General features: G+C 36.4%; 1 protein-coding gene across 2 annotated transcripts in view; it reads right to left on the bottom strand.

The window, feature by feature from the left end:
• Positions 1–604: 604 nt before the first annotated feature.
• The window catches only part of RAB11FIP2 (RAB11 family interacting protein 2 (class I)), a 43689-nt gene continuing 27968 nt past the window's right edge, over positions 605–16325 (bottom strand). Inside the window, exons 4-6 of one of the 2 annotated variants that reach the window (XM_010859275.1) lie at positions 11227–11272; positions 4734–4971; positions 605–1296 (exon numbers count right to left, since the gene is read on the bottom strand). In XM_010859275.1, the coding sequence (XP_010857577.1) occupies positions 4744–4971; positions 11227–11272 (274 nt within the window). In that variant the 3' untranslated portion in view covers positions 605–1296; positions 4734–4743. Of the gene's footprint in view, positions 4972–11226; positions 11273–16325 lie in introns of both variants that reach the window. The other variant, XM_010859274.1, reaches the window with a different exon arrangement.

The raw sequence follows: 16325 nt of genomic DNA, 5'->3' as shown, positions 1-16325 counted from the left end.
CGCTGCCCTTGGATGGCATTCCTGCTGCCTGGGATGGACAGGTGTCGTATACCTGCACTGCAGGCTGAGAAGGCTGGAAGTGGGCAGGAGTTAGTGGTCTTTACCAGAACCTAGACTAAAAACAGTGGTGAGAAATGCTACGGGACGGCCAACTGTAGTCTACTGTTGCGTTCCAGAAGTAGATATTGTTAATCATCTTCGATTTCCTCTGAAAGCTTGTACAGTCCTTACCTTAGAAGGCTGTTGTGAAGAATAATGAGATAATGCATAAAGAGAAGGCACTCCGTACAGGTCTCAGATTCTATACAAACACTCAAGATGTAATTTTCCACCAAATTGTTAAGTTCTGTCCCTGTGAGGGGATGATGTATTTATCTATGAAGGGCTGCTGAACAGTGTCCACGCTGAGGTATAAGCCACTCTCTCAATGACTTTCCAAAACCATTTTCATAGTGAAACGAGTCTGCAGGTATTATAGAATCCTTGCTGCGACACATCAAATGATAAGACATCCAAGTACTGCATTTTTAGAAGACAAGGAGGTCTCATGGACAAATGCATATTCATGCTGTTCTATCTACAATAAGAAATTATGACAACCAGATCAAGATTAAACACTTTTAATCAACTATAATAAACCAGTAATCATATATTATATAAAAATTCTGATTCATGCATCAGATTACATAAATTACACAACTGTCACATTATGTAATGTTTACATACTTTTCAGTTTGTACCTGCAAAAATGTATACAAGTTATTAGAGCATTTTCCTTAGTAATTGTAATACTCCTCAGTTATAAATAATGCTAGTATCTTTCAAATACCTGCTAAATATATACATTTCTAGATCTGCAGCATTTTTTTGTACCTCAAAATACAAACCACCTAGAAGAGTTAAGATTATAAGCCCAATGTATCATTTGTTACAGACTTCAGTTCCATTATAAGAGTGGATTTTTTGACATGGAAAATAAATGAAATAAAATGTCAACTCTAGTTTAATGCTTGAAGAGCTTCTACACTTCTTATTAAATACATCAGAAAACCCTTCATATGCAGATTAATTAGTTAAGGTGCTATCTATTGCATATTAAATACTTCCAATGAGTGCATCTGGATTATTAAAGTTATAAATCTGTGAAAATGGGGGCTTTCGGTGTGGGCTGACAGACCCTTCCATCTACAATCATGAGCCAGCAGCACTGCGATCCTTCTCCTTTCACTTCAAAGAGATCGAGGAAATGAGCATGCTTCGAATTTCACTTACACACGCGAGGGACACCAACCGTATCTATAAGACATATGAGCACACAGACATCACAAAGTTTCACCTTGTTTTGCAAATCCAGGGTAGGCTGCTTTTTCTAAAAAGCTACAGAAGAAAATAAAAGCTCTAGGGTAACAATTAATAGATATATTAAAGGCAGCAATTTTTTTCTTTTTTTTTTTTTTTGAGCTCTCTTTGCTGAAGAACAAGCACTCTTACGAGGGTGGAGGAGTTGGTGAAGGATGAGAAGAAAGCAAGTCTGTGACTAACGAGCTGAGTTTTACTTTAGGTTTCCATTCATGAAACCCCTTTAAATACAGGGCAACATTTTCACAGCTGGAAAATTACAACAAAATCTTCATTTGCTGTTAAAAGCAACAGACATAGTTATGTATAATCTATGGATAACACGACATTCATGGGAGGATGGCAGAACTAGGCTCGATGCAGAATACAGCAGCAAAAAGCAATACTTAAAATTGAGTTGTGAATGGGGGACACATTATTTTATATACAATTCTAAGATTTACTCCCTGGTATTCAATAAATGAACTTGAAGCCTAAGTGGTAGGAGTGTATGTTCAATACTTTGAAGCTGAACTTTAGAATTTGGAGGGGAGCTGGTTGTATAACTACACTATTTAAAAAATATTAGCAGAGGCATTTTTAATTACATTAACAGAACTGTGTTAGCTTAAGACAGGTTTGAGACTATTACAAACACTGCAATTAAAAAAAGAATCCTCTTTTTTGTGGAATATTTTTGAGCATGCCTTTTTTAAGCATAAAAGCAGAAGTAATCTCTGTCTATAAGTCTATTGTGCTGTGCATTAATGAGTATATATGTTTTATTTCCATGTCTAAGTTACTAAAAAAACATACCATTTTAATACTTAAAAGTTACAGTTTGGAAAAATTAACCAATGTGATCTTTTGGCCTTTTTTCTACAATGCTAGAAATTAATACTACTCCACTTGCACTTCCACTCACAAACACAGGAAACACTGGCATGTTTACTCAGGAACTCATTTTTACTTTTCGTTTTTAGTTCATTATATTGACGAATTGATTATGAAAATACAGAGTAAGTCTGACTCTAGGTCATGAATGAAAGAAAGTTCATAAACATCAGAAAAGAATATTTCAGGCAGTGATAAATGCAGATTCAGTTTTCAATACAGTTCTTGTCTCAGAAAAAAAGATAAAAATATTGCAGTTATAGCCAAATCATTCACCAAGGATAAGTCTAATCCTTAACAGTTTTCACACAGGCCAAGATTCTCTCCTTAAAAATGAATTTCCTCATTAAAAAAATAGTAGTCCCTGAATCATACTTTTTCATGAGCTTTGTTTACATAAAACATATCCCCAGTACAACATTGGTATCGTGGGTTGTTCTATAGAAAGTAAATTTGGCCAAAGCATATTAAAATATCTGCAGATAATGTCATAATACTGAAAACACATGGATTCTAATACTTTTAAAAGTGTAAGAAGAGCCTCAATTATACTATAACTAAGAATTGTGCAACATTTAACAAATGTTAACTAAAAATGGCACCATGTTAAAAAATAAGAACTACTAAGACCTCAAATGAGAAAATAAAATTTTACACCAGACCGTGAGGTTTACTACAGAAATTTAGAAGTGAAGGAAAAAGTTGGAAAGAGCTATTTTTCCTTCTCTTTTTCCTATTAAAAATTATTTTTTGTATTAACATTTGGGATTTTTTTTTTCAGAATTTCAAAATTTGTGCTCTCATAGGAAAACTAAAGCAATTCAGAAAAATACAAATAATAAGGAATTTTAGCTTATGAATATAAACCTGGCCAAGTATTATCTGATTCAAAATATTAAAACTGAGCAACAATTACATGTGCTTTGTTATTTAACTCTCAATGAAGTCTTAGTAGAGACAAATATTAGACAAAAATGTATTTGGTAAAAGATTGGGGAATACATGTCTCCGTATACAGGTGAACTTTTCATTGTAAATTTCCTTTAGAAGAAACAGATTTCAGTATTACACAGTATGTATTTCAGACTTTTAAAGTTAAAAAATGAGCAGCAGATGATTAGTAAAATTTTTATATCACTGTTTTTCACTTTAAAGACTAATTTTGTACAAATATATAAAGAAAATTCATGAAAGCGGTCAACATTTTGGGGGAGCAGACTTTAAAAAAAGTTGACATACAGTTTTGTGAAACTGATTTATTTTTAAAGGGTTTTAAGTATGTGGAACAGTATAAATTGTCATCCTAGTAAAGATCTGTTCTAAGAACTCACCCCTCCTTTAGTAAATCTTACTGTGGTTCAGAACCCAAATGCAACCATCTGTTCCATTATTTATGTAACTTGAAACTAAGCCTAATTCATCATTCCTAGAATTTGCTCATTGCTCTGGGTTATCAGGCATCAGAATGATCACCTACTCCCCCCCAAATTATCTTCAGATATAACTTCCTAATATTTCCTTTGATAGTATTTTAAAGACATTCAAAATCTCAACAAAACAAATCACATTTGCTTATCTTCTGCTTAAGGCTTAAACAAAGCTCAGATATTAAGACAAAAAACTAATTAAAAAAACTCATGCTGTTGTGAAGTTAATGAAGTTTCCTAAAATACATCATTCTTTAAAAAGGGACTTTGGGTCATTACTTTGGAAAAAGAGAAAGGATCTGATGGTAGAATAATATATAGTAGCAGCTTATTTTGAAACCAAGGTTCATATAGTCAAGAGTGATTTGAAGCAGCTTCTCTATAACAAACCATTTAGAGTATTAATAGCAATGCTGATTTGTTTTGCATCGACAGAGCACACATATATTTCCAGATTAAGAAACCCTAATTGGTATCCTATAATTTTAGAGGCAACCAGTTGTTTTTAAATGTTCTAAAAACACACGTATATATGAGGTATATGCACGTATTTTACATACAAAGATACATGAACATCTAGATATTCATGTACACATATGTGTATATAAAATATGAAACCTTTTTTTTTTAGTAGTGTTTATAATGATCAGTACTCCTGCAGCTAAATGTCTATAAATTGACTTCTGAGAAACCAACCACAGTTTCAATTTTGCTTTACGAGAAACCTGTTCCTGAGGAATACGTCATGTACTTCTGAAGATACTTCTAGGTCTAAGAGAGATTAGTGGGCCAGCACCAGCACCTAAGTGAATCCTAAGGAACGGCTTATTCACGAGAATCTGGCCCATTTTCACTTTAAAGGTTTAAATTATTGAGCTCACTTCAAAGGTCACTCTTGATAGTCCCTGCTAATATTTACAGGTGAAATCATTTTTCACAATGAAGGAGAGTACATAATGAAACCTGATAGCGTGGTCTCTTTTTCAGTACCAAGCTTTTCTATTTTTCGTCCTCTTTCTTCCTTCCTTTCTCCTTCCCTCCTCCCGCCCCCGCCCCCGATTATAAATGCAGTACCACTGGCTTGTTAAGTATTGGAGAATTTGCCAGCTTTCCTGGACGGCTCGTAGGGCACTCTGAGAATACTGGGCGTCTCCTCCATCACCCTGACCAGGAGGTTGTCGATGTAGTCCTCCAGCTCCCGGATGTGCGAGTCCTTCCTCCTCAGGAGCTCCTTGTGTTTCACCAGCTCCTGCAGTACCTCCTCGTAGGTCAGACTGCGATAGCCTGCAGTGGCGTCAAAGGGGTTGCTCTCCTAGAACAGGATGAAGACGGTCACTTCAATAGAGTATCAGGGGCAGATGATGAACTATTTTGAACTTCAACTTTTTTCAAACCCTCGTCCCTATCCTTGGCAAGAACCCGTGTGACAGTTCACAGCGTGTCTAGCCAGTTCTCCGGAGAAGGCAACGGTACCCACTCCAGGACTCTTGACTGGGAAATCCCATGGACGGAGGAGCCTGGTAGGTTGCAGTCCATGGGGTCTCGAAGAGTCAGACACGACTGAGCAACTTCACTTTCACTTTTCACTTTCATACACTGGGGAAGGAAATGGCAACCCACTCCAGTGTTCTTGCCTGGAGAACCCCAGGGACGGGGGAGCCTGGTGCGCTGCCGTCTATGGGGTCGCACAGAGTCGGACATGACCGAAGCGACTTATTAGCAGCCAGTTCTCAGGAAAGGACTAGAGCAGATGTACCCACGCCTTGATTACAACTCTAAATTCTTCTAAAACCATTTTTTACACTGTGTACAAATATCCTAGTGTTAATAAATGACCATATAATTTAAGATTAGATTAACAAATAAAATGTTCTATAATAAATATAATTTAAGAAGACGAAACCAAAAGATCTGTAGGAATCAACTGTAGGAAATATAAGAAGCTATTGAAAACTAGACCTTTGGACATTTAGTTCTCATGGAATTGCTTCCACCCAACTAGAGTTTAATGTTATGCCTTTGCCTCTTTATTGAAGATGGTTATAAGAAACAGCATTATCAACTCTGCTTCAGATATTGGTTATGAAATGTGGCTGGTGTTCAGAACTACTATATACTATTATATAATGATATTATTATGTAATAATAGTATATAATAATAAATCCATGGGCAACCCTTGCAAGAAGCTCCATGGGATAACTACTATTTTAACTTATAGGCAAATAGACCTTTTCCTCCTCTGAGAAACTAGTTTATTTTTCTCCTCCCAGTACTAAAACCTGTATAATTTATTTCCCTTTTTGCCCTGGTTGTCAGGAAACTCAGAGTTCCACCCCTATCATGCTAACAAGATTAGTATATCTGCACTGTCTGCCACTTCACTTATTTTGTTTAATCTTATTCTGTTGGTGAAAATTCTTTTAACACAAAGGTAAAACATAAGCCAAAAAGGCACTGATTAATGTTTATTATAAAGCATCCTAATATTAATAGAAAGTATTTCTCAGGAATTTCATCCAAAAAGCACTGTATCATCATCTATTTAAAGTGTGTAATACTGAGATTTTTCATTATGCAAAATGTAAAGTAGCAATCTTTATGGCATTTTATATATACTTCTATCACTACATTCAATGACTGGAATTGGTGTTCATCACTTTCTTTCCAAACATTTCCTTTTGGCTTTAAAGAAAATACACTAAAGTCCTGAGGAAATGGACCTTGCTCTTAAGGACTAACAGTATCTAATCTATTCAGTAGAGGACTGAGAACCAGGACTGATAAATATAGATAGGTCTTTTTTTTTTTTTGGTCCTAGAAACTAAATTTGTATTCATTTTTTAGGATCTATTTTAATTTGCTATGCATCCAAGAGTCTTCATCAGTAAAGTCAAAGTGTGACTTTTCATCCCCTTCTCCCCAGCCCTGGGAGTGTGCTGCACCAAAGGCAGGAGCACAGGCGCCAGCATGTTTGTGTTGGCCAAGCACACTCCCTTCTCTAGCTAGGATAAAAGCAAAACATATTCTGGGCTGAAAACTTCTCCAAGCCACAAAATCCCCAAGGTGTTTTAGAGAAGACACAGCTTGCACTAGACCTTCAAAGATTCTGGAAGGTACAAATGCATATGGCAATCTCAAGCAGTGGGCTCTGCTTGTTCAGAGGAGGAAACAAAGCTCAAGGCCCAGGGGTCAATAAAGGTGATCAGCAGAGTACGGCTGGGAAAGAAGGTTCAGTTCAGGGCACAGAGACAGACAGAGGTTGAAATGGTGGGTTCCAAACAGGCCATCAAGGATGTCTAATGCTACCAGACTTAGTGCTATGGGAAACAGAGCCTACTAAAGGTTGTGGAAGAGAGGAAAGATGAGTAAAGCTAAATTCTAGCAAAATGGTATAGCAGTGGGTAAGACCATTTGGAGGGGCCATGATTAGTTACAAAGTTATTTAACAGTATGTGGTACAGGCATCCTCACTTGTGTCTGATTCTTTGTGACCCCATGGACTGTAGCCCACCAGGCTCTCTGTCCATGGAATATTCCAGGTAAGAATACTGGAGTGGGTTGCCATTTTCCTAGCCCAGGGGATCTTCCCAAGCCAGGGATCAAACTCGAGTCCCCTGCATTGGCAGGTGGATAACACTGTGCCACCTAAGAAGTCCCCACTTAATAGTACAGACACAAGTTAGTAAGAGTCTCTACTAGATTAACAGAATAGAAAGGATGCTAAAAGGAAGTAAGTTTAAATTCTGTTAAACATATTAAAAACAATGTATTTTACCATTAGAAACTGGTACAGATACAACTTTATGAGTTGTACTATTTTTGTCCCCCAAACATTTCAAAATATTGTTTTACTACAACTAAAGGACAATTCTGGAGATATGCTGGTTTACTTTGTAGTTTCTTCTCTTTCAAAGCAATTAACCTTTTGTTAGAGTAAATACACACACATATTTATAAGTTTATCTAATTGGTCATAAGTAGTCTAGAGATATAAAAGTTATAATTTTCTAAACACATTCTTATTGACATTTATTACACTACGCATGTTTCTGGAAAAAAAAAAAAAGGTAAGAAATACTGTAGAGGTAAGTATATTTAAAACATTAATTGAAAATAAGCTACTCTCTTACTTTAACCAAAGTAATTCTGTACAAATTTGAGACAGAAACCCACATAGGTCTCACTTTTCCTTCTCTCATAAATGAGACGTTCTCCAAGTTCCCTTTCAACTCTAACATCTCCTGGTCTACAAAGTGATTTTTCTGAACTGCATTTAAAAAAAAAAAATAATGTCCAACTAATGTGATTTCATTTTTCTAATACAACATTTACTGAAAAATAGCAGTTCTGAGAACTGCAGGGATTAATGAAATTAAACTAAATGAGATTCATTATCAATTGATTATTTTACTTTTTTCTTAATTTAACATACTAATAGTGTCAGATTGAGCCTCTCTTAATCAAATTATACATTTATGAACTGATTTCTCCAAATTAATTAAGTGATAATATACACTTAGAAAATAATTTATATTGTTATATTTAACACTATACCAGCACTACCAGAGAATGTAGCTAAATTTTTAACATTTCTCTAAAATGGGGATTAAAAATATCAGCAAATTCTTTTATTTTGACATAAGTAGCTTAAATCATGCCACGATGCAAGTCAATCTAAAATTTAATCTCTCAAAATAATCAGTTATTATCCCACAATACTGTTTAATACTTTATAGCCATAATCTGAAATATACAAATCCACTAACTGGCTTATTTTTCTCTTCACAATCATCTTGGAAATACACTTCTGAGCTTTTCAATAAATTTTGCATTTGTCCTTTTATGTGAAAATTTTACCCCAAATTTCTTTATCAAGTTTCTATGCCAAAAAAACAAAAATCTTAGAAACACATGTACTATAAACTATGTTCTGGAAAATAATATAAAATAATTAAAAAGTTTTATGCCTAGCTCCAGATTTATCTTGTATTTGAAAATCATGTAAACCTAATTTTAAGCATAAGATTCTTAATTGACTAAATATACTCAATAAATACAACTATCTTTCTGTTTTTTATATAATTCCAAATAAAATAAAGATAAATGCATACAATAGGAAATAAAAAATATTTTCTAGTTTCAAAAATTATTTTGCTTAAGAACTCTCAGGCAAATATAAAAATAAATTATTTTTTCAAAAGATACTTTCAATACTATTTTTGGAAAAGCTAAAATTGAGAAATCTCCAAACTGGTAAAGACTCAAATAACTTAACACAGGCCTCCTAAGTACTCAATATTTTTCCTCTAGCACTCCATATAGATGGCACATATGTTTTTAAGATGTCTTCTTATATTGAAATTTAATGTAAATTTTTCTCCTCTATTCCTCTTTCATAACCAATCTTTTTTATTACTACCTTACCTCTGTTAAAAATTTCCATACGCAGATATAAGAAAATAGGTATTGGGTGAGAGAAAAGAATTACTACATGAAGCTTTTTAACTGGAATTTTAAATAACTGTTGTGCAAACGACTTTGAGAATTACTAGTGATCTATTTTTACTTTACTCATAGTCTAGCCTCTTAAACTAGGAAATGTATATTTTTTACAATATTTAAATTTCAACAAAAGCAAATTATCAAGACTCAAAATAACTGAAGATTTAAAGAAAGGTTGTCCTGGTAACCAAATATTGGTGGGGTACTAACTGACATCCGAAGCAACTAGAGGAGAGAGAGAGAGATAAGATGAAGGCTTGGCATTCTCTGATCATCTCATTATTGTTCTAATGAGGAACTTTGCTCTGGGAATATCATCTCAGCTACTTTCACATCTTTTGTCCTACTCCCTTCATCTCCCTTTCAGTTCTTAATTAGGCCTTAAAGAGCTCACACTGCCCTTTCAACTGGCTACTGCTCCTGTTTAAACACTGCGCTTTCACAGACAGGTGTTGGCACCAGCATGTAAGACATACAAACTTAATTACAAAATACTACGTCCAGAAGGGGGAAAAAATATAACTTAGTGCATGGCTATTATTGGAGAACTTAATGTAAATTACTTCAAACATCTTATAATCTTCAACATAAAACTTGTTCAAATACTTTTTTTCAACAACGATCAGTAGGAGGATGAGCTTTCTCCTCTTAATTGTATCTTGCAGTAAATTAACAACACCTAGTAATCCTTTAACTGTCATTTAGAATAGTTAGTATTCCAGAGAAAAATAATCACACATCAAGGATTCTTTTATCACCTTTAAATCCCTTAACTAAAACAATTTTCACATTTTATTTCTTTAAAGAATTCTAAGGATGCTTTTGCAGCAATAAATTACAAGATTTGGAAAAGTACATTTACAAGCACACAGAAGTTGTAATTAAGGTTACTTAATAAACAATAGCTGCACATTCAATCGATTTTTTGATGTTGCATTTTGTTTGAGATTAAGTAACTGCCTGATAGAATTCATTTTACTATCTGATCAAAGGCTGACTTCATATATTCTGACGTTTCTTGCCAGAGTGCCATAATATAAAGACTTGAGTATTTATGAAACATCAAAACGTACAAATCATTTACATAAAACAGTGAAAACACAGTACAAAGTCCTCTGCTTCTATAATGTTTCCTACCATTTTAAAGACAACTATGTTTAGAGTGGTTTACACAACACTATGGTTTCTTCTAGGCCTATCACATCACAGAAAATTGTGATATGTTACTGCTTTGAAAAATTCTTATTATACATCTGGATCACACACGTTAAGGACAGATGGTTCAAACAGCAACCACCAGCCGCTTGGAATAAAGGCTCTATTTCTGTTACTCAGTGAGAATGTAGTTTCCTACCAAGACATGTGCCCATATTTTAGAAAGTAACTTATTCTCTAGGTTTAATATAGTATTTAGAATTGACTGAAGATGTTACTGAACCTCTGAACAGAGATGGAAAACTGAACTTGAAATAACAATGAAATGAACTTAAAATATCTGAATAATCCTTGCAAAATATGCGAGTTAATTTAGCAGGTCGATACCAAGTCTGTTAACATATTTGGTTTCATTCTGACTTAGAAGGTAAATGTCCTACAGGTTCTTTCAAACACACTTTCCTGGTTAAATGGATCTCTTGCCAGGAAGCTTTCCCTATTGTTAAATATTAACAAGCAGTTTTATTTTTCCTTCAATCTTAGTCACAACAATAACAACAAAATGCTAGTTTTCTCCACATGCTCTTATTTCATAACTATTATAATGCTGACTTTGACATGTAGCTTTCTTATTCATATTTAAAGAGCCTGCAAACAAAATCTGTATATTCTAAATGAACTTCAATTTTAACTAAAACTGTTTGCTTATACTTCCATAGATCATACCTAAGTCATACCCTATGGTATATTTTGTGTTTCTTCTTTCTCTGCAGATTATTACGCTAAACCATAATCTGTAGGTAACGGAGGGATTCACGGAGATGGAGGCCTTTTTAAGAATGTGCCGCAGACAGCCAGCCAGCGTGTGGCTTGGTTTTTGGTAATTCTCAAACCCTCGACACAACTTACCGGAATCTTCCTGAGGTCCTCATGACTTGTCGGATTCACATGAAAACTGAGCAATAAAAGACAAGCATAAATGTTAAAAGCTTATCACAGTCCATGTGGGAGGAAACATGAAAGCAGAACATTTCAACCAGCACCGCAACAACAATTTCTAAACTCCTACACCACCTGGGTGACTGACATTTAATCCAGGATGTAAAAGAAAAACAAGATTTACGCAACATACTATACTTTTAAACTTTGAGGGAAAACCCTTCAGTTAATACTAGAATTGAAGAACTGTATCTTTAAATACGTAGTTTCTAAACATGTTTAAATATAAGCAAATTTACCTAGTCAGCTACTTTATAAAATTAAAGTTTGTAATATTATTATTCATTTAATACACATGCACATACCTTAGGCCTTCTGAGATAAAACTAAGGAGACTTAAATAAATTTAGGGTGGGAAGCATGTAGAATGAAAAGAGTTGAAGCCATCTTTTAAAACAATTATTCCTATAGGTGTTAGAAAAATTAACCTTTAAACATTTTCCTATCAAGGAGAGAATGAATTCAGAGCTGTGTGAACCATTTCTGTCATTAATGGATTTCTAAGTAGCTGGTCTTCAAAATTTAAATACCCAAATGGACCAAAACAAAATGGATTTCTTCCATGCAGAGGATGAAAACATCACAGCTGAATGTTATAATCATTTTCCTCTTTAACACGTGTCCATTAGGAAGGGGACTGCAACCAAAAAGAAGCTAAACTTCAAAGCCATCTGCTGAGTAAATATTTCATCGTTGCTATTCAAGTTTAATTTTTACCCAGCACTTAATGACTATTAGCCATCAGAACCTCTACAAAGCATTAATGTCCTAGGAATGTTTTTAATCCCCAAAGCCCCCACAAAAAGACTTCACTGTAAAAGATATATATATATATATATTTATTTATTTATTTTTTCATTATCTGTGCAAGTAACTGGAATCCTTTGAAGAAATTCACTTTGAAAACTTTTGACTGCATGCATGAAAAGTCTGGGCACAGAAAAATATCTATTTTCACACGGAAAAATATCTATTTTCACAAGTATATGTCCCAAGCTGTAAATCCACAGGGCATGTGTGCATGTATGACCACCTTGAGAGAGTTTCTCATATATCCAAGGTTTCATTTGTTATGACTAAAGGTTTGTGGTAGTAGCTACCAGAACTGGTTGCTGACCTCTTCTGCCTAGAACTCCTGTGGATAAATTTGGCATCTCAGTAGAGCCTGGTGACATGGTAGGGAAGATTGAGACATGTTTTAAATACCAACGATGCACCATTTACAGGCCAGTTTGGCCGACACATTTTCTCATACCCAGTACCTCACTATCTTTATGGTGTTCTGTGTGGTCCCAGACTGGAGTCCCTGTACCGGCAAAGCCTCAAAAGTCTGACAAAAATGTGGCTTAGAAGAAAACAAAAACAAATCCAAAATACATCATCATGTGTACCCCTAGGCCCACAGTGGCTCGGGAGCAGCTGATAACACATGTGGTTCCCATCCTCCCCGGTTTCTGGTCCAAGGAGGTCAACATCAGGGACCTCAGGACTCTCTCTTCTTGCCCATTATCTCAGTGTGCTGTTCTCTGATAGGTCAAGAAATGCATTCTGCGGTGGCTCTCTCCATTCGACTGTGATACTCTCGAGGACAAACTGATGGGCTGACAGCACACCACAGTGGTTACAGGCAGAGAGGTGGTGGTGTGAACTCAAATCCTGCTTTTTCCCTTTACACACTTGCCTTTGAGTGTGTCTGGGTTCCCTCATCTGTAAAATGGGAATGCTAACAGGAGGAATGCAACAGTCCCATGTAGGACTCTTGGGAAGATCAAATGAGATGATCCCAGGTAAAACACTCAGCACCGTGGCTAGCAGACAGCACACGTTCAGTAAATTAATTTATTGAATGAATATTTACATATCGCTTATACGGTGCCAGACACTGTGTTTAATAATAAGCACTTTAACCAAAATTAACTCATTTCATCTTCATAACCCTTAAGGTAGGTATGATCTTCATTTTCAAAAGAAGGAAATGAGTCACAGAGAGGTTAGGCAGCTTCTGGGAGGTGGTACAGGAGGTGAGTGGTGGAAGTGACACAGGCCTAGCCCTGTTTTCTGCTCATGGATCCACTTAGTGAGCACCGGCTACACCGGTGAAGCCCTGAACACACAGGGCTTGAAGCACGAGACACACAATGTTTTGAGTAAGCACACAGGAGATGTGCCCCTGCAGGGGGAAGAGAGCACTCCTGAGTTAAATTCTTGGACCACCTAGAGGAAGGAGGCATTCTAGTGCAGCAAATTAGCCAAGGAGCATCTAAGTCCAGGAAAAAGTAGGACTTAACACTGCATGAAAGATAGGCTTGGCAAGCCAGAGAAAGAGCACAGGGAGGCCCTGTATTGTCTGCTACTGCAGGACACCAAGGAGACCAGCACACAGGCAGCAGGATGGGAGGGAGCCCGTGAAGGGTAGTCATGTAGGGGATGAGGCCCCTGGAGCTGATCCACAGAGCAGCAGGTCACTTCTGACGAATTTCATCTTTCATAAATGCTACTAGATGTTTCATAGGGGTTTCCCTGGTGGCTCAGATGTTAAACAGTCTGCCTACGATGCAGGAGACCAGGATTCGATCCCTGGGTTGGGAAGATCCCCTGGAGAAAAGAATGGCAACCCACTCCAGTATTCTTGCCTGGAGAATTCCACGGAGAGAGGAGCCTGGCGGAATACGTCGATCCCATCACATCCTTAAAGAATAAACAGTATTACAGCTGTATAAATCTCATTACATGTCTCAGGAATGCATTATTAGACTAAGAAATAGAAATGCTCATATTATACTTATTGTAATAAAAGTTTTAAAGGAACAAGACATTTAGGACAAAAATTTTACCAAAATCACAAAGCTAATAGTATGTACAATCCAATGGCATTAGCCTATGAGATGAAAGTGAAACTCAGAGACAACCTGCAAATGGTCTGTGAATTGTCAAGAATGGTCACAACTGGAAGGGAAGGAGGCGTGGAGTGCAGAGAGCCCTGGTCTTCGCCATTGTACCTGTGTGTAACCTGAGCGTGCCCACACTCGTGGCCCAGGCAGCTATCTGAGGCCAGAGCTGTGGGACTTGAGGCCAAAGCTCTGGGACTGGCAATTGTCTGAAATCCAAAGGCAGAACCTGTCCCCTGTGGTCGGCTTTATATTCACAAACTGACGTGTCAAACACACGACCAACCCAGTCATTCACAGCTGCCTTTTTTGATCTGTCCTTAAGAGGGGAAAAAGAGTTAACTGAACTGGATTGAATTAGCCTGGGGAGAAATAAAATGTCTCTATTTATCGACTTGTGGCGCCGATTTGTGATACCTTTCCCCTTGCACTGCTATCCTCGTGTCAGACAAGACACTGAGGAATACAGGCTGGCTGCTCAACTGAGTTGTTGACAGGTTAAGGAAAAGGTTTTTTAAATCAGGTGTAAAAATAAATAGACATGCTCATACTGAAAAGGTCTTACACAAATTTAAACTTCACAATTCAAAAAAAATTATTTTTCAAAATCAGGACTATTAAGGTGGCAGCAGGAGATTTTAAAGTACCTTTAGACCGATAAAAACGTGTTTAAATTCATAGTTTAAAAAATGTTTTAAACTAATAAAATGCTTTACGTTAACATTCTGAGGTTTTTAAGTTTAATAAAAGCTTATTTTTTTATCTTGTGGTATTCCCAAATTTTAAAGAATTTTTAATTCACAGTACTCAAATATATTTCAAGGGATCACTACTGTCTCTTCAATAACGTCACAAAAATTTACTTTGAAGTCAGGATAAATACGGAGTAAGTAAATTAGTGAAACTTAAAACTGTCCTTCAATTTCTGCTATGGACTAGCTTCCCACAGATAAGCCAGAAAAGCAAACCAACGTTTATAAAGTGATAAAACTACAGAAATCACTAAGGCATTTGGCAGTGATCTGAGTTTTTTTCTTTATCATTCCTTTTCTCTTTTTAAAACTCCTTTTGTTGTCTTTTGGAGTGAGAATACCTAAGAAAGGGCAGATACAGTTAACAGTGAAAAAGTTTATCAAGACAAAAACAAAACAAAACCCATAGAACAAAGATCTATTAAAACTGATTAACTAGCTGCCTTGTCAGTGTAAGACAATACAAACTGTGGAAATCCCGGCTCTAGAATTTTATATCTTTCAAGGAGAAGTCATATAACAACACTTGAAGCTCTTCTGAAGGCATTTAAAAACAAGTATTATTACATCTTCCACAATACATCTTTCCAAGATGTGTTTCTCTGGAGTTACAAAGCTAAGTCCATTTTAGCCTACAACTTGACCCATTTTGTATTTAAGAAGTGAATTCAACTTATCTGCAAAATTCAGGAGGTGTCCTGCTTGTCTGGGAGGGAGGGTCAAAGAGAGGAAGGGGAGTAGAGGAGTAACTTTCTTAAAAACGCCATTTAATTCCTGACACTGTACAGGAAGTAAGTACCACTTTACTGCAGAACCCCTGACATGAATTCTCTTCAAGGGAGGGTACCCTAATATTGATCTTCCTGTTTAATTGAGAGAGGGGGCTCTGCAGACCTGGAGCTTCATTTGCGGGAGAGATGTAGTTCTGGGGGAGGGGTGTAAACTGAGAATTATAATACAAACCCTTTAATGAGTGTGAAAAGAGGAAAAGTAAAGTATGCCCTTTACAGAGAAGCAAGGGCAGGAAGTAATGGCACTGGTCAAGCCACAACTGGGATCACTGGACTTTAACCATGATACCAGGTACCTTGGAGAGCACGTTACACGCTACCCCACTTAATCCCTGAACATTACGGAAGAGGAAACAGGCACGGCAAAGGTAATAACAATGCTCAAGGTAACACGGTTACTAAGGGGCAGAGTCAGGATTCAGAGAAAAACAGCCAAAGGTCACCATCCGAGCTCTTAGTCACAAACTGCACCTCCCACACAGGGTGCCACTGGAAGCTGAGAGAGACGGGTCTCAAGGCAGCCAGCACAATTCCTGAGCATTCTTCCAATCAGAATGACTGAGAAAAGTGCAAGACCC

Source organism: Bison bison, unplaced genomic scaffold (genome assembly GCF_000754665.1).
Source record: "Bison bison bison isolate TAMUID 2011002044 unplaced genomic scaffold, Bison_UMD1.0 scf7180017864456, whole genome shotgun sequence".
In the NCBI taxonomy this organism is placed as follows: domain Eukaryota; kingdom Metazoa; phylum Chordata; class Mammalia; order Artiodactyla; family Bovidae; genus Bison; species Bison bison.
The sequence above is the reverse complement of the archived record's forward strand: the minus strand, read 5'-3'. Positions and strand labels throughout refer to the sequence as shown.